Here is a 23,080-nt window from a genome sequence, read left to right as displayed (position 1 = left end):
AAAGGGGGTACTTCAGGGGGAAACTACCTATTCCAATGATCTGATGATGGAAATGCTAATTATATATATATTTACGTACTGTTGTAAATTCAGTTTGGTTTCAATTAAGTTTCAGTTTTAAAATTGAATTTAAAACAGTCGTGAACACCTAAAATATGCTCGCCTTGAAAAATTATTCGAAATGGCGCTTCCTCCCTTTCTACTAAACACCGACGATACACAAACAGAGATTAGAGCTGTGTCGATCGTGTTCGATCTAATCAAAAAGATTCGAACAGCACCTGGTACCCGATGCACCGGGCAGCTGGCCTCTAAAAGATTGATCACTTTAGAGTTTCGATTATTTTCGTTTGACCCAATTAATAACTATAAATAATTTTAGAGGTTTTTCAATAATCTACATCTGACACACTCAGTCTGTAAGCGACAATATTATCGTTGTCTCGTTCGTTCTTACTTGAAGTTCTCTCGCTCCATCTAATTAATCATGGACAGGTCCACGGAAGAAAAAAAACAATGGAAGTGCCCTAAAACTCACACATTCTTAATTTGAAATACTACAAAATCTTGATATTGATTGGTCGTCGTTTCAAATTTAAAAAGAAATAACAAATTCTGGATTGGTAATATAATTTCAATTTTACCCTGTTGGCATATCGTTGTAAGTTCAATACCTATTATTGCAAGTTACGACGTTTTGATATTATATTGAAATTTCAATCAACGTGCTGCCATCTAGAGGTTAATTGCTGAACGACGACGAATTGGAGTTATTAATTTAGTTCTCCAAAAAAGAGGCGACCACATTGCAGGCGCAAGGGGTATAAGCTTTACTTTCGTTTCTTGCAACAAAAAAATATTTCGATAAACAAAAATACTTTATTACATTAAGATTTTTTGATGATATCGGATAATATTTTTGGTGTGGCTATCATTATTGCACTCCAAAATAGCACAATCTGGCATTTTCCTAGGATTTTAGATAATTTGCAAGAAAGGATGACACAACAATACCATACAAAGCAAAAATAACGAACTGAGCTTAAGTAGGTCTTTCGAGACCTATAGTTGGCACGCGTCTGACGCGAACTAACTACTTCGACTGTATTTATTGTTCTATGGACCGGTCAACCAATCATCATATGATTAACTTTGTAAGTAGACCGACTGGCTTACCGACCGGACTGGTACGAAACGTAACTTTTTTTATTTAGTCTCGTGATCGACTAATGACCTATGGTCGAACATGTAATCGAATCATTTGACCCGATCACATTACACATGGGTCATGTTCGACCCGGTTCATTACGATTGATAGATCGTCACAGGGATTCTAACCGTCCACCTCTTTTCCCATTTAGTTAATCACTTACCGCGCACTTCATGATCGGTTTTACTATTTACTATTGTATAACAAAAGGATACTAATCGCGTTTCACCGGCCACAGCAGCATTTATACGCAGGATTGCAGGAGGTCACGCATCGGTGTAACGATACATCCTGGAAATCACAGGTGTGAAACTAGGTTTAGCAGTACAAAGTTTGAATTCTTAGGATTTCACGGACAATTTATGAACAGTAGAGCTCGTTGTGAAAGAGTTCGTCTAGGCCGCCAAAGCTATTTCTGCCGCAAAGCAGTAATGTTAGCATTACTGTGTTCCGTTTGCAAGGTGCTGGTGAAACTACAAGCGCATGAGGCTTGTCAATTGTATGTCAATGCGACGGGCGTTAGTGCTAGTTCTCCTCAGGCCTTAAAACTCTGCGTGGCACTGCAACTGCTATAGACAGACGTGTTGCTTACCACCACGCAAACGACTTGTTCGTCGCGTCACTTGCTATTATAAAAGAATGTGATTCCAAATGCTGACTTTATTATTAAATAAATAAACATCACTATTGAATATCGAGTTCTTAGGTGTTCGCGATTGTTACACATAGGAAATGAAACTATTTGGGATCCAGTATTTCTTCTAATGAAAAATCCCAAACAGATATAAGACTGCAGTACTAATTAATATGTTTTAGTTTATTCTAATTTCTCTTAATAATTAATAATAAATTGAACTTAATAAAAATTCATTCAATAAAATAATTTGTAAAACTTAATATAGCGTAAATTGGAATGTTGTATTTGTAACATTAAAAATAAGGTATTTAATTAATAACTATTGTAACTATAGTGAAAAAATAGGGTGGTTTGCATTAATATTAGACATAACTGGTTGAAGACTGTACCACCTCAGTCAACCGTGACCATGGGACCTGTAAAGGGCCCGAAACGTCGGTTTGTTTAAAAAAAAAAACAAATATACGCGATTTAAATCCGGAAAAATAGTTTCATTTCCTATCACTATTGAAATTCTCTATTTAAATTTGTCACCAAATTCACGTCGATAATCCCCGATTATTCCCAAAAATGTAAACAAGGTGCCTTAAATGATATATATTAAATTTTAAGAATTGTGCAAATTGATGTTAATCCGTTGAAATAAGTTTTTAAAACTGTATTTTCCGCCATTTGTTCTGTTTGATTTTTGTTTAGGCATGCACGTTCATTTCGTAGTTAGGGCGGTTCCGTTCCTTTATTTTTTTCCATCCTCTAAGGGCCGTATTCCAGAACTCTACTCAATACTCAAGTCAGGATTTGAGTATGGTTTAAAGCACTCGAAATCATACTGAAGTCCCTGCCATTAGGGTCGTATTTCCAGTGCTTGAAATCATACTCAAATCCTGACTTGAGCATTGAGTACAGTTCTGGTATACGACCCTAAGACTGTCGCTCATATCGACTACAACCGACTCTTGCAACTGATCACGACTACGGCAGACGCGCAGTTCATCTTTTGACAGCCTTACACGTTTGTCTAGTTAATGCCTAATCAGTCTAGCTTGAATTAGTCTTGAATTTAACTTTCGGCAAACAATTAAATACAAGAAAACATATGTAGAATGTTCTCTGAACGCTTTAACTTGGGCCTTTTTAAGGCGGGAATGAATACAGCAATATTTCCATCATCGACCTCGTCGTGACTTTTTATCATGTCAAATACGCGTTTATTTTATGTATTTAAAAAATCCTCGACTTCGACCTTGGTGAATATGTCTTAGTCAGATTAGGGATGCCATTAGAAGCAGAGTCAGCGTAATGGTGGAGCTCTATCATCAGCACGCGTCCGTACAGAACAAGTGTGATATAAACTGTCCTCAGCATGCTTGCGAGTCTATGTACCCACTAGTTTTGTTGTACAGTTCTATTGACAGACCTACTGAGGATTTTTCTCCCTCACAAGTTCTATAAAGTATTCATTCTAGTATTATACCTTTAAATGTTATTAAAATAAAATTTCCTAAAAGGTGGCGAACCCTAAGGTAGTACGTCGGGATCGTGGAAAAATCCTCTTATTAGAGACCACATGCCGTGGAGATTTTGTATGGTACATCTTTGGTTAAGCAGTATTATTCTATTCAATGTTTTCTTGAAGTATTATTTTTCTAGTGCTGGGCTGACATGTTCAATAATGATCACATACATGCCGCAATAGGGAATTTGCCTATAGATCATTCGCCCATTAGGCTGCTACTGCTTTTAAATTGTAAGAATCATAATTGTAACTTAGTTCTAACAATGTTAGATCCTTACAATTCGCGAGAACATAGCGAGGACGGTAACTTAAAAGTATAAAAATAAATAAATAATTTATTGTTTCAGAATGCATAAAAAGAATTATACATAGCAAAGAAGTCAAAACAGTACAAGTAAATTGAGACAAAAGGCATAGGCTCCGCGAAACGGCGGTGGTATCGTGCGGTTCCGCCTTTTAATCTCTGGCTACGTGGGCTTAAATCTTATATCCATACCTTATAAACTAGCTCGTAACGACAGCCAAAATAACAAATGCACATAAGGTCATACAGTTATTAGTATAATAATAATGTCTAAAGAAAGGGAAAGAAAATGCACTCATTGTGTGTACGTGTATAGTTGTGTGTATACGTGTGCGTAAGTGTTATGTCTTTTATTATTTCAGTGGTTATTTATCTTAGGGATTTATGTTAAAAGTATTATACTATTATCAAAGTTTAGAAATACAAATTATACAAACAAAGTATACAAATTTCTTACTCAACCAGGTGTAACATGCGTAATTGCCTGGAAACAAATTAAACGCATGAGTAATGTTTCTATTTTCAGCTGTATAAATTAAAGAATGTGCGTATAATTTTGTAAATTGTACACTTGCGCAGTATGTATTGCAGACTCTGAACGAAGTCCAATATAATGTGCGCATTGAATGAAATGTCAGGCAGCTTCTTGTGAAAGAGTTTGTCCAGGGAAGTACTGCCTGCCACCTTACCTATTTCTGCCGCCAAGCCGTAATCTGACCATTAGCTGCGTTCCGATTTTGAAGGGTAAGGGCGCAGTGGCAGTGCTTCTCGGGTGTTTATAAGCTCTGAGTGCAAATGTTATGGACAGGCGTGTCCCTTACAACGACGCCCACGATCTGTTCGTCCGCGCGTCCGCGCACTTTGTATCATCAGAAAAAAAAATGTCGGCGGATGCTGCGGCATTCCGGTAAAGTTTTCGGTGCACTGGCGAATGCTTGCGGTATTAAGAGGTATCCCTCATCAATGTGCGCTGGTGTGCATATAATCTTCTTCGATGGTTTCCCGCACCATAGTCATACGATATAATAAATCCAACAACAATCCAATAAACTGGTACTCAAATATCCTATATATTTGGTTCTCATTCCATTTTAAAGTGAAAGAAATATCAGTGGAAAGTATTTTTAACACAAATCCTTAATAATAATGGACTCGTTGCGGAGCCTCTAAATTGGAAGTTATTTATTTTTAAAGCAATTTCCCAACAAGTTGTTTGTTTTAATAATCTATAAGTCGTCAAGGGTTTTAGGTAAATGAAAAATAAATCTATGTAATAAATTCAACAAATAAGTTTATTGGAATATAACATTTTAGCTAATACAATAATTATATATCAAACAATCATATCAACAATGCAAAAAAAAACTTAAATCGTGTAAACGTGACTAATGTCCCATCTGAAAAGTGGCCAACATTCTAGATGTTGATTTATAAAAGTAATCTATAAAAGAAATCCAATAATGATAAATGGGAAAATTACCCTGTAACAAATCCATTTTTGAAAACCTAATACATACAAAATTCATACTACATACACGCTTCAGGGAAATCGTTAATATTTTATTAGCCCATTGATAGCACAATGGGCGAGGCTAAGGGCTCGACGTCTCGGCTATAGCAAATACAGTACTTTGGCCTAATATCTCGCATCAATCCGTATTACCAGAAAACTTGAAAGGACCTCGTCGGCGAAAACAGACATTGAACAGACCAGATCAAGGATTCCACCGACGTATAAGGGCACGGGCGTGTAAGCACAGACTACCTGGTGACATTTTAACAGGATTTTAAAACTCTGAAGTTATGACCATCAATTACCATGTAGAGGAAAAGGTTTAAAAACAAGTAGAAGTTTGCGGAGGATAATGGGTATGCGTTAACTATCAAGCTGAATATCGTAAAAAAAGATTGGACACGAGGTCAATTTTGCTAATTTCTCACATGTTTTCCTCTGCCAGGTACCATTGAAATGATGACGGTATTGGAACTGGACATCCACATTCCTTTTGCTTAACAACCAAAGTGGAAATTGTACTCATTGGACGATTAATAGCCCAGTATTTGTCTTTAATTACTTCGGACAGTTCCCTTTTGTTTGCCTGTCTATTTGTTTGTAGTGAGCGCATCACAATTATGACGTAGGCAAGTTCTTCAATCGCAACCTTTCCCTTTCTATTGCTTCCGTTTGCCACTGAAATAAAAAAGAGTTTCTTAAAAATCTTCATCCCAGGATGACATATCCTGTGGACAATTTTGTAATGTTTGGAATTTATTTATTTTGTACAACTGACACTTACAGTACTTATAACTTATATGTAAGTCGCAGTCACAAAAAAGAAATGGTTAGTAGAACTGAGAAACTTTTTCAGACTTTGCATCGTCCACAAACAAGATATGTCACCTTCAATGATATTTGAAGAGAATATTGTGGAGGTGTTACCTTCCACCTATCATAGTCGTAGTCCCAATGTGAAGTGATCCCGTCGACGGGGTTCACACGAAGCTCTATCATCCTACGGAGCTGAGCCTTTTGTGACATTGTCGACAGCGAGATTGGCAGGGGTTCATAAACTGTATATGAAAAGTTCGCTGTTACGCACGAAGTATGTGTTTACTCAGTTTGTAATACATTGTGTGGTCCATGCGAGTCGACTATAGTTCCATTTTTCTGCTGCATATCTAACGTATTTACATATTATATTACGACTAATTTCTTCCCTTCCCATTATTGTACATGATAGTAAATCCTTAGCTATCTTTAAAATGAGAGTCAAGAAGCACTATTTATCGTCAGTTCCATCCATTTTACAGATATTATAATATGAAATATGTATTTATCTAAGTATTTATACAGTCAGTAAATTACTTTTAATATTTTTGCTCTTTTTTCATTATTATTATTTTATTACACAATTTAATTTTGTTTTCACGTGCACGTAAACCCGTTCTACTACCAAATTTGCTAAACTATTCATTATTTCTATATGACCAAACCATCGAAGCATCTCCCTTTCTGACCTGGTTACTACTTTTACTTGTACTTTTTTCTTTTTCTTACGCAATATCAGACTCCTGAGCTACACTATGAAAATTTTACTATTGCACAGCGCCGATAACGAAAGGAACTACTCCTGGAGGGAGACCATTCCACATCTTGCAGGTTCGAGGAAGGAACAAACATGATGCTCGCGTGGTCTTACAATGCCGGGCATCAATGGTGTAGGGAATGGACTTTACTGCTTCGGCAGGAGGTGCGACGGTAGAATGGTGGAAACGTGACGGTGGCACTAGTTCAAAAAGTTTCTCTGAGCTCTCCCCGTTATATGGACAGCAGAACACACACATAGAGTCAACGTTTTTCCGTAGACTAAGGAACTCCAAACAGTCTCTGAGTTTGGTATCATCGACAACACGAACAGCTCGACACTGGATGGAGAATCAAATCAAACAAAAAATCAAACTCCCAAAGAAACCTGTGTCAATGACAGAATAAGTAACTTTGTTCGGAAAGCGTCAACAGATAAACTCAGCTGTGATTTTGCCTCTAGTCTAATACTTACTGTAGTAATGACTGAACATCATACACCAGAAGCCAAGCGATGTTAAAAAAAGCACCGTGCCTAGTATGAGTTTCCAGGTGCCAGTGTTATGCTGAAACTCCGCAAATGTTTGGCAGAAGGACATGCGGTATAGCGCCTTCTTCTCTTCACAACACAGTACTCGCCAATCGCATTTCTCTCTCTCCTTTATGGCCTGGAAATATAGATTCTCTCCGTGAGCACGTTAGAAACGGTTCCATCATGAAACTTAACGTGGAAACAACTTTGGTCTGCCAAATATCCAGGTGGTATTACTGATTAATGTAAGCTAGCACCGAGCTCTACCAACACCTATAGTATATCAAGAAGTTAACCATACTTGGTTTTTATTTTTTAGCTAAAAACGAGATATTTACAACTAGATCAAATGTATTTTCCTTGAATCGGATCGCAGGGAAAGGAAAAGCTGAGTCGTCCTTGTATGCATTTGTACCGTTGATACCGAAGCCCACCACCTCGCGGTTGCCCGACCGGCAGCGTCCATAGATATCTCGTATCTGCATCATAATCACACGTGTTTGGATGAGAGTATACAGTACAGACCTTCTCGAACGAGGGAGTGTAGAATATGCCAACTCAAGTTTAATATTACGTTACGTTTACACACAATGACAATTTAAACACATGAGTACTGACCTGGTTCGTCAAAGGGACGAACGGACGGTGCTGGCACACTTTTAAAGCTATGAGCATTATATTCTAAAAAAACGCCTAAGAAGTAGTTACAAAACATCCAATAAACACATAAATAATTTTATAAAAATGAAAATTGCAGTTACGACATCTAATGGATTGTTGGATTTTTGACAATTTTCTTTAATGTTGTGATTTTTATTGTCTTTGATTTAATGGATTTCCCTTAGAGGATGGAAAAAAAATAAAAGAAAAAAATAAAGGATTTCCAGAGGTTATAATCTTAGACTATGGAAACTTGTGTGAACCTTAGAGGATGGACTATGTGTGAGCCGACTAGTTAGTAAGCGCGTATGGGCCCACCATTTTTTTTTTGTTAACCCATGGGAATTTGCTTACAGATACCCCGGCCCTGCGGGGGCAGAGCCTGGGTGATTTGGGACTGGGCTGAACCCTGAAGGGGAGCAGCCCGACCGCACTAAACCCCCGGAGTGTTCCTCCTCTCCGCTGTAGGTGGGGGTACGGGTACGCTGTTGCACTCGTCCGCGCCCCCACCAGCGGCTGGCCGCGCCCTGCGCAGCCCTTCCCCGAGAAGGGAGACACATCAGTCCCGCGTATGGCCCACCAAGGTGAACCTACTTCGACCAAAATGAGAACGTCTCGTCGTCGGATTAGGTAAAAGCCAGGAGTGTAGGAAGTGGAAGAATGTCTGCCTGCTTACATGCGTGCAGGGCGTGAAGTAATTATGTATTTCTCTAAAACTTTTCTCCTAAAATATGTAAGTAAAAATAACAGGATCGCCACAAGGATCACGTTGACCACATGTAATGTTTCTTACGGTTTTACTTACATTGTTTACCAAAGTAATTTGATTTTTAGAAAAAAAAAACTTTCTTTTTTTACAAACTTTACCCATGAACTATTTGAGTATATAGAAATGTTCTGCAAGATCACGTTCATGACAACTGATGTAACAGTCACCCTTAGATTTTTTTTTATAACATCGAGAGACGAGACTTATAAGTCGTGCGCCTGATGATACGGTTGTCCATAACAGTTACAGTGCCACTTAGAGCTTTAAATTCCAAAGATCTGAGGGGCACTGCCATTGCGCCCGTCAGCCTGAGACATAAGTTGACAAGCCCCATGTGCCTGTAATTTCACCAGCACCCTTACCCTTCAAAGTCGGAACACAGTAATGTTGACATTACTGTTTGGCGGCAGAAACGATACGTCCACATTTAAGACACGTCCTGTTCATGTGTATATGGTGTACCATCACGGAATCAGTCCGTGAAGAAGCAAACGAGGATAGTTGCTCGCCGCCGCCGCCTGCGTCCGCGCCCGTACTGCATAACCGGGTTGTCACTGCTTCGGATCATCAGCGGAAAATCGATTTAAATATGTGAATTATCCTTTAGAAGGTACGAAGATGATACCAGACATACGGAGATATATTAGTCCGATGTAAGTTGCTATGGTCCTGTCATTGACTTACAAATAAATGGACGACGGGTCTAATACAAAAACTACGAAAAAAATGTCCCAAGTCAACCTATTTAAACGTAGTGACATGTAAAGGAATATGAAAAAGCTAAAACGTTGAATTTAAATTGTAATGTCATCGCAGTACTGTCTAATTTTGCTTGCTTCGCTGTCAGTCGAACAAACGAAGACTAAAGCGGGAATGACGCTCTGTATACGATTTTAACGCCCTATATGTTCGGACACTATTTAGCGCGACACTTTTTAATTGTAAGTCAATGGGTCCTGTTGAATTTTTTATAAAACGAATTCCATTGCAATATTTGCTGATGATGTTTTAGTTTTAGATCTTTCTGCGACCGTCAATTGTGGTCGTTTCATCGCGAAGTCCATACCGTTTGGTACACGGAAGAAAAAACAATGGAAGAGCCTTAAGCCTTGATAGTATCAGAAGCTGTTGCTAACACTACCATAATGGTAAACACTATGAACGCTTGATAACGATTGGCCGTAGTTTCTAAATAATAATATCAAGTTATAATATTTGTGGCGATATATATACCTTAATAGCTACTCACCTAACCAACCTACCACTTACTTCTTCATTCAAATTCCATGTACTTTCCATAACCTGTAATTCTGCTGTTCAACCTTTTCATTGGCGAAATGCGAAGGCTAAGCCATTAATAATAAAAAGAGAGAACTTTAAAATATGTTACTAATTTTGGACTGTTAATATAATTTAAACTGTATCTTGTACGTACCTTGCGTGACTGGAGTGAGACTGAAGTCAAGTGACAGAGGTCGGTGACAATCCTGTGCACTGGCTGATCTGGGGTCAGAACCTGAACTTGTAAGGTTCCTGTGCGCGCACAGGTTATAGTGTCCTTCTCGTACAGGTAAGGGTAGGTAGGGAGGGTCACTATAATCAAAACTAACGTAGAAAGATATGATGTTTGTACCTTGTTGGCATGGAGTTGGAAGTTCAAGACATAGGTGTTGAACTATTGAATATATAACCAGAAAGAGAGACGAAACGTCATATAATTTGTTTGACAACTATTCTGCCATATCATTACCGTGACAACTGCGCTGCGATTGGCTAGCCCGAGTTTGAAACAATTGACGGGTGTCGTCAATTGGTTCACTTCAAATCGACCAGTTAACTTGGGGTTTGCTATAATGGACGAAAATTACATATTTAATATTTAATTACCGATGAAATGTGATTCCGTTTGTTTTGTAGTTAGATGTTTTGCTGTTTTTCCCACACCACCGAATGGAACAGCACGCCATTGTTAGAGATATATATATATATTCTTTATTACAATAAATATAAAATATTTTTGGAATACTTGGAGACGTATACACAGCTCAGTTGTTGGCGCTGTCTATATTTCAGTGCAAACGAGAGTTGATATTTATAAGTGATGTATCACCGAAGACTTACCAGGTATGTATAGCCCTTATTTCGTCTCCATTTCGGGTTATACTCGATGTCTTATTATCACAGAAATGCTGACATTACTGCTTGGCGGCAGAAATAGGTGAGGTGGCAGTACTTCCCTGCACGAACTTTTTCACAAAGAGCTCTTAGCAAAAGTGTTTTTAGCAGTAAAACTGTGTCTTTCAGAATGGTTTTATTTGCCCAATTTAGTTTAGTTTATTTAATGCCTGTTCGGTGTTCTTCGGGTATGGTACAGTCAACATCAGGCTATACATATTTATACGCATATCGCGTTCAATGCAACGGAACAAGACCCGTTAATGTGTAGCTCAATGTGCCACCGTATGTACAATGGAACATCGACGTCGTTTGTATAAACCATTATAATCATCACTGTCATATTGTTATGTTGACTCTTCGAGTACATAACCAGAAATAGAGACGAAATAAGGGCCGTCCATACCTAGCAACTCATCACACCATCATATATCACTTTTAAATATCAACTCTCGTTTGCGGTGAAATCACAAATTAGAAAGCTGTAATAATACAGCGCCAACAACTGACCTGTGTGTAGATTGGTACGTCTCCGTATATTCTAAAAATATTCTGTATTTATTGTAATACTGTTAATATCTCTAATCAATCTCTAGATCTCTAAATCAATTTTTCAATTTTTGTCCATTGCGGCAAAGCTCAAGTTAAACTGGTCGATTTGAAGTGAAACAATTGACGACACCCGTCAATTGTTTCGAATTCGGGCTGGCCAATCGAAGCGCAGTTGTCACCGTAATGATTTAGCAGAATAGTTTTCAAACAAATTAAATGACATTTCGTCTCTATTTCTGGTTATATGCTAGATGCATTGACTACAGTTCTGACTAAAAGCTCCAATAAATAAAAACAAATTAATAAATAAAAACACTATTATTAGATCAAAGAAAAATAATTGAACGACTAGCAGCCTTGGGCGGTAAATTTTCCACATCGAGAAAAGTCGGATACCACGAAAATTTCCGAATGCTTTTGTCTGATACTGCAAGGTGCTGCTAAATAATTCAAATTTAAACTAATTATAAATGTACACACGCCAGCATATCAAGCTACACATTGACGTATCTAGTTCCGTTGCACTGGAGGCGATTTTCGAACAAAAATGTGTAGTCTGATGTGCCGTTGTCAGTACAACAAAAATCCTAACAAACAAAAATAGTTAAATCGCTTGTCTTAACACTCTAGTTAAAAAAATTAAAAATATGTTAAAAAAATATTGAGATCGTGGCGGGAAGCAGGGCAGATTCGTACACTTTTTTTTATTTTAATTTTGGGCTAGTAAAGGAAATTGTAATTATATTTTTTCTACCTAATTGATGATATAGCTGATAAACATTACGAATTTAAACTTTTTTTCAAAAATAGCATTGAATAATTGAAATATTTTGATTTTAACAAAAAATGGGCATTGTCCAATTCTGCCGCACCTGTGGGGTACTTCGATACATCGTTTGGGGCACTTAGATGTGTGAATCAACGTAGTGTGCCATTCCTGGTTGCCACGTATTATCAGCACTAGGTGATCAACTGTTCATAAAGTATGACGCTATATGTGCCTCATCACTTGCTAGATCAAGACTTCTTCCAAGGGTACCGTTTGAAAAGTGTTCTTTGAAATGTAGTCTTGGAAGTAGAAATACAGGAGGAAAGAGCTGACTATAGCGCAAAATGTCACTAGTTCACCTCTTTACAAAAACTTGTTAAAATAGTTTTACATTTTTCGTACAAAATAACTAATAGGAGAACTTTGGTACTTACCAAACTGCCCCACTCACTAGTATATAAAAGTAATATATAAATATAATATAAATATTAAAAAAGAATCTTTATATATTCTCTCAAAGTCACATGCAATTCTAGTTATTGAAAACACTAGTTTGCACTATATTAAGACATAAAACCCTGTAACGTAAACAAAATTGTAGTGGCACTCGTATTTGTGTCGCTTATTTTTTTAGTCAACGGCTGTGAAAACACTTACTGACCTGTCGAACGACAACGGCTAACTGGTGAGCTGCATTATCGCATGTCTGTTACTCGCACGTACAAAGGCACGTTTTAGTATTATCACAACTAATATTATGTTTGAAGGTATAAAGATAATGCAGGTGTATGAATGTGCCCCTTGTATCAAACTGCCCCGCTTCCCCCTACATATTTATCTTAATGGTATTTTTCTATGACAAATCTGCATCTATTTAGATTTTAGGAAAAACCAGAGGTTAATTTTAGTTTTCCATACTTATTTTTAAATTAGAGCAAGATATTTTTGTAGTTAAAAAAAATAAACAATAATTTTAGAACTGAATCCTAAGATGTAATTTTGCCCCTAAATATATACAATCACAAACACGTATAAAACATAAATTGATATGAAAAAATATAAAAAAACTCTGTCAAAATATATAAGACCATAAATTATATTAATATTATATTACTTATAACATCATAATTTCAAAATCTTCATCGGGCTGGCCATTACGACTCGTACCATCTCTGGAAGAAAACATCAATGTTTTAGGAAATTGCGTTAGTCGAGATTGGATGCTGATGCTGATAACCAAATAGCGTATCAACCGACATGATCATAGTTATGCGAAAATGACACCTAAAGACTTTTTCGTTGTTTTCGATAGTTTGTTCTAAAATTTACTTGTAAAATGTCAATTTTTATATTATCTAATTAGGAATTAAGAATTGTTGTGATTTATTATTGCTATAATTCCCCAACAACAACAAGGACAACAGCAAAAGTTTTTAATACGTACACAAGTAAATTTTAGACCAAATTATCAAAAACAACGTAAAAAACTTTAGATACCATTTTCACAAAGCCATGATCATTTTGGTTGACAACTTATGCTATCAGCAACCAATTGTGGCGATACAATGCGCAAATAATTTAATTTTCATTTTCGGCTGAACTGGGAAAGATGGTTCGTTGGTACGTGGCATCGAGTATATAATCAGAAATAGAGACAAAATGAGGGTCATCCATCCCTGGCAACTTATCAGACAAATGGGTCTTATATTCACGTTTAGATATCAACTCGCGTTTTGCGCTGAAATTAGAAATTAGAAAATTGAAATAGTACAGCGCCAACTACTGACCTGTGTGTACGTATCCGTATATTCCAAAAATATTCTTTATTTATTGTAATAAAGATAATATCTCTAACAATGGAGCAAACATTTAATTACAAAACAAACAGAATCACATTTCATCGGTAATTAAATATTAAATATGTAATTTTTAAATTTTCGTCTATTGTAGCAAAGCTCAAGTTAAACTGTTCAATTGACACTCGTCAATTGTTTCGAATTCGGGCTGGCTAATCGGAGCGCAGTAGTCGCCGTAATGATTTGGCAGAATAATTTTCAAACAAATTAATTGACATTTCGTCTCTTTCTGGTTATATGTACTCGGTGGCGCGTGGTTACCATGGTTCTGTCAAGTCGCGAAAACGATAGCTTTATCATACCTTCCATCGGTCACCATTCCATCTGCTGCTAAGGCCATCGATGGGATTGACATGTTCATCAAGCATACGTTTCAACTGCTGTTGTTGGCTATCATTGAGTAATGTCATAGGCAACGGCTCAAATACTGGGAATAATAAGAATTTTATTATCAGAAATTGAGAATTTCTTTTTTTATGATACCTATGAGGGGACGAACAAGTCGTGCGTCTGATGGTAAGCGACACTTACCCTGAGACGTAAGTTGCCAAGTCCCATGTGCCTATAATTTCACCAGCACCCTTACCCTTTAAAACCGGTACCCAGTAATGCTGACATTACTGCTTGGCGGTAGATATAGATTAGGTGGCATTACTTCCCTGGACGAACTCTTTCACAAGGAGCTCTACTGCTATTAAAATTTGTAATAGAGACTCTATTTGAAGGGATTCTGTCGCTCCATGGTAAAGAAATTTATTTATTTATTATGGAAAGCAATGGCCCCTTATATAATGCCATCCGATTTAGTAGCAGTAGGCCTCCTTGTGAAAGGGTTCGTCCAGCTTTGCGATTAAAGCTCTCAGTGGCATTGCAACTGTTATGCGTAGATGTGTCGCTTACCATCAGGCGCAGGACTCGTTCGTCCTCTCACTTGATATTATAAAAAACCTAAAAAAATAAACGAAAAATTGAAAAAAAGGAATTTTTCCGAGTGGAATAATGTAAAAAGAACTATTGTTTTCCAATCTTCTAAATGGTCATCTTGAATCCGGGTCTGAGGAAATATCGTTAAAAGTTTCAAGTTTGAAGTCGTGAAACCAATACTGAAAATCTCAAGAACAATATTTGTCTACATAATGTCTTACCATAATAGTAGAAGAACATTACTAGCCAAAACGCCCACGAAGTAAGAAAAAGTATAACTCCAATAATCAATTTCCACTGCCCCGTAGGGTGCTGGAACTCGGAAAAGGTTTGGCAGAACGATGAGCGGTACAGCTGTTTTTTCTGCTCTTTGGTTAAGTGCCTCCAGTCACCTTTTTCTAATTCCCGTATTGCCTAGAATAAACAAAGAAACAGACACCTTCAATAAAGAATCACGTTATACTTAAAACCTCGCCATGTTCAGGGATTTTTAGAGACCACTTGTTTATGACGAACTAGGTGGCTGAGCAGTTAGTACCGTGGGTTCCAGGTCAGGGTGTCGATTCGTGGTAGGAGCGATTTGGAAACGACCCTTTCTAATTTTTTTATTTTTATTATTTGATTTGAATGTTATGCGTAGTGCCCTCAGTGAATTTAGCAGCTCAGCAGAGTACCTACTCGTAATGCAGAAAATTCTTACTTTCCATTGTCGTCAGTAGGCCACGGGTCATAACGGGCCAAAGCCTTGCTACAGCCTCACAAAGGCATTCCAAAATGTCAACCTTATTTTTATCTAATTAATTATGTTATTTGTTAATGATCGCAGTCATGCTGAGTTAACAGATAAATAACAATGGCGAAAATTTTTGGTGATATAATTTGTATGCGTCTGTTTATGAAAAGTATTTGAAAATATAGAGTGAACTTTGCTACTGAATCACTTTAAGCAGTACTGAAATCATAGATATATGATGTTTATTTAATTATCCTGAATTTGTTGATGAGGAAGTGCACTTACAGCGATACTTGGATTCGTTTCCTGAAACCTGATAGAAGGAAACGGAAAATGTGCATCGTCCTTATACGCTGCAGTGCCATTACATCCGAAACCCACAACATCTCTGGTGCCTATTCTGCATGTACCATGAATTCTTCTCCGACTCCACTTGACTAGCTCCATTGTTTTTAAGCCTAACTTTGGGCAAATTTTGGGAGCCATCATTAAAGCAAGAGCCATCACTGTTCTCTTAAAAGTAAACAATTTAATAAAATAATAGTGTAAACAATAATTATCCCGTCTTGCAAAACAACTTTGTTGTTTGGAACCAACAAATGGTATAAACTGAAAATATTTTCCAATCTCGTTGGCTTTGGCTTAGAGAATGGAGGTCTCCATAGATATCACAGGTTTAGAATCATTTTGAATATGTATTGTTGGCGAAGAAGCAAGTTGTTTTGGTAAACAACTGACGTGGGTATACAAGCTGTTGGGTGCTCTTCTATAAATGAAATAAATCTTTTCGTACAATAAGCATTTTATTATTACTTTAAACAGATAACGCCATTTTATCCACGTGTCAACAAAAAGAACAACGTAAATTTTCAAAGCGTAAAGGCAGAGTCAACTTTATATTCAACACTCCAATCAATACAGATTAACTTTTAACAAGTTACGAAAATTTGTAAATTTGTCAATAGGTAAAGATTTTGTTAACATGTCTGCTAAATTGTCATTGCTATTAACGTAGGTAACAGTTATTACATTATTTTTAATCAAATCTTTAATAAAATGATATCGAATATAAATATGTTTTGATCTCTTACTACTTTCAAAACTTTTAGTAATACAAATGGCTCCAATATTGTCCATCTTAATATTAGGAATCACGTTACATCCACAATCCATAGAAAGATCTTTTATATTTTGTAACTAACTAGCAGTAGTGGCGGCCGCAATATACTCCGCCTCGGCGGTCGACAACGTTATACAATTTTATTTACGTGAAAAACAAGATATCACCTTATGCCAATGTAATCATAGCTTTAAGTTTAAATTGTATACTTTAGTCATTTTACTAGAGCTTGTCGAGGCACGTCAGAATTATTATATTATTAATCTTATTAATTATCTAGACTGATAATATTATCACCAGTGTTCTTATAACACAGTCCATGATTTTGAGTATGTTTTAAGTAACGAACCATTCTTGTCGCGCTTTTCCATGTACTCTCATTAGGTTTATCCAAAAATTGACTTCGGTAGGATACTGCAAAACTGATATCAGGACGTGACACAGTTGCTATGAACATTAAATTGCCAATTAATTCTCTGTACGGTACATCTGCTACTTTGCCGTTTATTATTTGTAAATCTTTTTCTATTGGAGTCTTTATACCGTTACATTCTCTCATATTGAAGTTTTCTAAAATTTTATCAATCTGTTTCTTTTGGTTTAACTTTAGTCCATTTTCTTACTTATTAATCTCCATTCCTACGAACTTTTTTATTTCTCCTAAATCTTTTGTTTTAAATCCTCTTTGCAGTTTTTGTTTGAGATCTTGTACAGCTGTCTCTTCTCTCATTAAAAGCATGTCATCAACAAACACTAAAAGCCAAATTTGATTGCCATGGTATAAGCAAAAATCGTATTTTGATAGTGTAAGACCTGCTTTCATCACAAAATCATTAAAACACTCATTCCAGCATTTCGGACTTTCCTTTAAACCGTATAAACTTCTGTTTAATTTCAGTATTTGGTTTTACTTCATTTTGTCTCTTAATCCTTATGGTACGTTGATATATATATCAGATTTCTATTTTCCATTTAGAAAAGCTGTAGGTACATCCAATTGGTGTATTTTTAAATTTTTATCAACAGATTGAGCCAGAAACATTCTCACAGTACTCATTCGTGCTCCTGGAGAATAATTAGTTATTAAATAACTATCTTCTTTAACTTGGAAAGCTTTAGCTACTAATCGTGCCTTTTTAGTTCCATTGTTTTTGGTAGTAAATACCCATTTCGTATCTATAGCTCGTTTTCCATCTGGTAAATTTGTAGGAGTCCATGTATTTAATTTCTCCAAAGAATTGATTTTACTTTCAATTGCTGTTTTCCAATCATCTGGTTTGACTGCTTCTTTGTATGATGTAGGATCATCGTCGTTATGACTCAATAAACAATAAGCAACTTATAACTTGTAATCATGGAATTGTTTCGGTGATTTTACTATACGTCCAGATCGAGTAGTGGTAGAAATTTAAATATTATTAATCTCTTCACTAGATAAGTAAGTATCGGGATCGTCGTCATCATCAGGTAAGTTTTCCTCTTTATTATTACCATAGTTTCTTTCTGTAATGTTTTCTTTTTCTACACTCTGTTGTGCATTTATTTTGTTATAATTTTCGTAATTTATCACTATTATATAATCTTCACTAGATTCTCTTTCATTATTACTCTTAATGTATCTTGTTGTGCTCTCATCGAAAATTACATTAGTAGAAATAATTATTTTATTTGTTTCAGGATCCCAGAATCTATAGCCGGAACCACAATAGCCAATCATATGCATAGGTCTTGCTCTTGATTGCAGTTTATTTGGCTTTGGCAATGTCACTCACCAGGCTTTTGAACCAAATACTTTAAATTTATTAAGTTGACTTCTTCCATACCAAACCATTGCTGGTGATTTGTTAAATAAAGAATTTGTTGGGCACCTATTTAACTCGTATACTGAACAACAAATGGCTTCTCCCCATAGTTCTTTAGGTAGATTTGTCTCCGCAAATTTTGTACGAACTTTATCCATCAATGTACGATTCATACGTTCACTTTTTCCGTTTGTTGGGGACTATAAGGCAGTATACTGTATTTCAATTCCTTTTGATGCACATAATTCCTTGAACTTTCGAAAAGTAAATTCCCCTTCTTTTTCAAGTCGAAGTCTTTTTGTATAGTTACCAAATTGTGTCTTTATATATTTTATGAGATTTATTATATTCTGCTCAGCTTCATTTTTATTTATTAGTAATTTGACAACAACATAGTGGGAGTATTCATCTATTAATACCTGAAAATGTCTCTCCCCATTCACACTTGTAGGAGTAATTGGCACACAAATGTCCGAGTGTATCAAATCTCCGATCTGTCGACTTTCTCTTTTTCTAAATTTTTGTGTAATAAAAGACCTTCTAGTCGATTTACCTTCAATGCAGCTTTCACATCTTTCGTTTGACGTAGGTAGTCCCAATATTCGGAGATCTTTCTTATTCAAATGTCCTAAACGTCTGTGCCAAAGCATCTTATTATTTGTCGCAAAATATGCACACTCTTTTTGTAAAATAAATTCAATGACATATAGGTTATCAAATTGTGGATCTTCTAAATATTTTCTACCTTTCATAATTTTTACATTTTTCTCATTAAAGTTGACATTGTTCTTAGTTATCTCGCTTACAGACAATAAGTTGTGACTTAATTTGTCCACAATAATCGCTTCGATATCCATTTCCTTTTAATAAACCTTTCTTGTTTGCAGATAAAACTTCAGCATTAGCTATGTGAATTTTAATTGTATGAGGGAGAACTGTCACCTTTGTCATCTCGCTTTCAAATTTAGAATTAACCATATTGTAAGTAGCGCCAGAATCCAATATAAAATAATGTTTATAATCAGTATGAGCCTGAATTACACTCAAAGCTATAAAACTAAATGCTGAGTGATCTGGCTGACCACGTCCATGTTGGAAACGATTTCCTCTTCGGCCACAGTATCCTCTTGTACGCCTATTGTAGTGGTTATTTGTTCTATAGTTATCGTAACTGTAATTGTTTGAATGAGAGTTAACTTTAAAAGAGATTTCTGCACTCGTTTTATTTTTAATTGTTAGTTCCTCATCCAACAATTTTGCTTTGACCAATTCCAAGTTTATATTGATATTTAATGTCTCAATCGCTGTAATTACATATTCATATTCTTCATTTAGAGATAGCAATAAATGGCATATTTTATCTTCTTCGGATATTTTTGAGTCTAAACTCTCGAGTTCTCGTATTATCTGGCCAAAGACTTGAAAATGGTCTTCCAGTTTTTGGTTGTGTAACAGTTTTAATGCTAACAATTTTCTTCTCACAGTAAGTTTGGTAAAAACACTTTTCCTCTGGACGACACTACTAAATTTTTCGAACATTTCTCTAGCTGTCAGGGCGTCTTGTATATGATGCAAATGTTTGTCAGTAATATATTGATTGTATGATCGTGGATTTTGCAATTGCGTTGCATTTTACTAAATCGGTATCTGCTTTAATTTCTGCATGATTTTTGTCTAAAACGTGCAGAGCTTGCTTTTCTTCCAATATGGCGCGCACTCGAAATTTCCATGCTACATAATTATCACCACGTAACTGTGGGAGATGATTTATACTCACCTGAGCACTCATTTTCTGCCCATAACCATTGTTGGGTGCTCTTCTATAAACGAAATAAATCATTTCGTACAATAAGTATTTTATTATTAGTTTAAACAGATAACGGCATTTTATCCACGTGTCAACAAAAAGAACAACGTAAATTTTCAAAGCATAAGGCAGAGACAATTTTATATTCAACACAAGCGACCGTTTGACAGCCGCACGATCACACCAAAGTTGATCACCCTTGTGGCGGCGTTCCTCGAAGCAACATCGTACTCGACGTATTCCGAGTGTACCGACGATTGGTTCGATTATCTTATTTGGCTGTTTTATTGACATTTGTCATTTTGTTCCACTGTTAGTTAAACATTGTTTTGATTTAAAAATAAAATTTCTTATGGACTTTGTTAATGTTTTTTTATGTTTTCCTGCTTCTGTGCATAAGTTTCTCTATGAATATCAAGAAATGAAAGATCTTGTGACATCTTTCACAGGCAATCCATTCAAATGTCAAACTACTTTTACTAAGACTTTTCAGTTCCTATTTACTTTATCAGTTTTTCTTTATTTAGTTTCTAGAATATGCTATTTACAAAACCTGCAGTCTTTCTTCCTCGAATCTCTAGAGTTAGAACCGTATATAACAAGTCCAGATCCGGATCAAGGGAAGTCGTAGGGTTCGGTGTAAATGGCTCGAACGCCTACAAGGACGATGCTCATTTCCCTTTTCCTTCTATCAGGTTTCAGGAAACCAAAGGAATGATAATTGTACGTTTATCATCTTAGTTAAGATATTGACATTGCTTCACAAACTTATAGTTAGCAAGCCTGTAAAGATAAACTCATCCTTTATTCTTATTGCATGTTTATAGTCGCTTAAGCTAAAAGAATTGGGCGACTGGAAAATGTTGTGTCAAGAAGACAAGAAGATGCTGTACCGAGTTTCGTTCTGTCAGACCTTCTCCGAGTTTCAACATCCTACAGGGACGTGGCGTCTTGTCTTGGGCGTGGTTTTATTTGTTTCTTCTTGGGGATTTTGGTTAATGATTTTTACTGAATATTACGGTGAGTACATTTGCTGGGGGTCTTGTTTTTAATAGGAGCAGTTCTAAATCTTTCTTTCTTTATTTGGCTTTCCATGTTGATATTGTAGTGCGGGATACTCCTCCCGAGAGCTTGGAAGAGTTCAACCAGAAGGAGCAACTCCGACGGATGCTCGAAATCAGAGCGAATCCCATCGACGGTATCTCATCATATTGGAACTATGATCGTGAAGATTGGAGGGTAAGATTCACCATTGTTCATAAATTATGAAACAGGTTTATTTAGAATTCGCAAGTTTCTTAAGTCGACGCATACGAGACTGCGACAAACGTTTGCGAAAATCTTTTTCTTGGTGTGGAAAGCGAAGAAATGACCGATAGATTTTCCCTTTAGTGCAATTGTCAACCCTTCAACTGAAAATGGCAAATAATCCGTGTATTTTGGAGATAGTTCTTTGTGATTGTTAGTAGTTTGTGAAGATTTAGTTATTATTTGTGTTATGTTTCAGTGGGTGAAGATCACGAAATTGGACGACTAGATTCACAATGCTTAACAACGATTACATGTCGTTGAAAATAGGTTCTTGTGAATAAAATGGACTGTAGATGATTACCATATGAATTAATATACTTAATGTGATGATTGTTACGCATGGTACAAGTTCCCTGTATGCCGCATTTGCTCGGTGCTCTTTTCAGCAGGTATTTCTGGCAACACTGGCACACAACCAATAATCTTAAAGATTATAGTTATGTTTTACTGAGTCGACGACACATCAAAACTTACCAAATTGGATGGTAGACCAGTAATGTGTGGAAAAGGGACATTCCTGCGGTCGGTCGCTTTAATGTAACGTCTTGAAGTGACCACTTATTTATCTTAATATTAAGCTCTTGAAGCCGTATGCGCTTGAAAGAGCTATAGTGGAAGTCTCAGTTGGCAAAACCGTCGGTCCTAAGATAGGCACTCTTCCAATATTAGTCTTATTATTTAACTCACTACTCGAGCGTAGATGGCTGACATAATTTATTGCATCTATTTTAATAGCTTAAGCCTAATCGTTCCCGGAGTAAAATTTTGTAATAAACAAATTACTTTTGCTACGTTCTATATTGTTTCCTAGGACCATTTAGTTTTTTATAGTTTGTACCGGCACTGTACTGTGTAAGTGTTCAATAGAACATTCTATTTGTACTATTTATTGTTCCATTAATAAAATGTTAATCATTTTGTGTTTTTATTTAAATGTAATAAAATAATATTAATTAATTTCATCTGCAAAAATAAGAATCCAAAACGCTTTAAGTTTAGTTAAAGATCTGCCAAAGTTCTCCAATCGAAGTTTTCGGATTTAGTAGTAGGTGAAACTGCAGAACCTTGGAACACCGTTGTAAAATTGCCTGCTTAACTGTGTTTTACCGGATATGTTACGGAGAGTTGTTCCTAAACAATGAAAGAATGATTGTTTTATATATGGTTCTATCATAATAAGCTTCTTCTGAAGCGTCGCAAGTATTGATACCTAAATGTACGCTGATTAGATCCATTTGCTCTTCTTGATTGGCTCTTTTTGACATAGGTATATATTTTCTTCACTTTCGGTGATAACAATTGCTCATTCCTCAGCAGC

General features: G+C 36.2%; 2 protein-coding genes across 8 annotated transcripts; one reads left to right on the top strand and one right to left on the bottom strand.

The window, feature by feature from the left end:
• Positions 1-5,084: 5,084 nt before the first annotated feature.
• Positions 5,085-16,264, bottom strand: LOC113229042. Of its 6 annotated transcripts, none has more exons than XR_003310372.1 (8): positions 14,368-14,443; positions 13,324-13,381; positions 10,149-10,306; positions 7,623-7,763; positions 7,228-7,420; positions 6,108-6,238; positions 5,609-5,858; positions 5,085-5,432 (listed from the first exon to the last, which is right to left on the bottom strand). XR_003310372.1 is itself a non-coding variant. In XM_026462521.1 (7 exons), coding segments are annotated over exons 2-7 (684 nt in total). In that variant the 5' UTR covers positions 13,325-13,381; positions 14,368-14,443; the 3' UTR covers positions 5,085-5,798. The 6 variants fall into 6 exon arrangements, 2 of the variants coding, with proteins under 2 accessions (XP_026318306.1, XP_026318307.1); XR_003310371.1 differs by having other exon boundaries at positions 5,743-5,858; XM_026462521.1 differs by having other exon boundaries at positions 5,085-5,858.
• On the top strand, positions 9,809-22,511 carry LOC113229043. 2 transcript variants are annotated; one of them, XM_026462524.1, is made up of 4 exons: positions 9,809-9,861; positions 21,279-21,471; positions 21,560-21,690; positions 21,959-22,511. In XM_026462524.1, exons 1-4 carry the CDS (start codon positions 9,859-9,861, stop codon positions 21,986-21,988), a joined length of 357 nt encoding a protein of 118 aa, XP_026318309.1. In that variant the 5' UTR covers positions 9,809-9,858; the 3' UTR covers positions 21,989-22,511. The 2 variants fall into 2 exon arrangements, with proteins under 2 accessions (XP_026318309.1, XP_026318308.1); XM_026462523.1 differs by lacking the exon at positions 9,809-9,861 and adding an exon at positions 20,922-21,174.
• The last annotated feature ends 569 nt before the right edge of the window (positions 22,512-23,080 follow it).

Source organism: Hyposmocoma kahamanoa, unplaced genomic scaffold (genome assembly GCF_003589595.1).
Source record: "Hyposmocoma kahamanoa isolate Upper Pololo Valley unplaced genomic scaffold, ASM358959v1 270, whole genome shotgun sequence".
NCBI classification, from domain to species: Eukaryota; Metazoa; Arthropoda; class Insecta; order Lepidoptera; family Cosmopterigidae; genus Hyposmocoma; species Hyposmocoma kahamanoa.
This window is presented reverse-complemented; position numbering and strand designations above follow the sequence as displayed.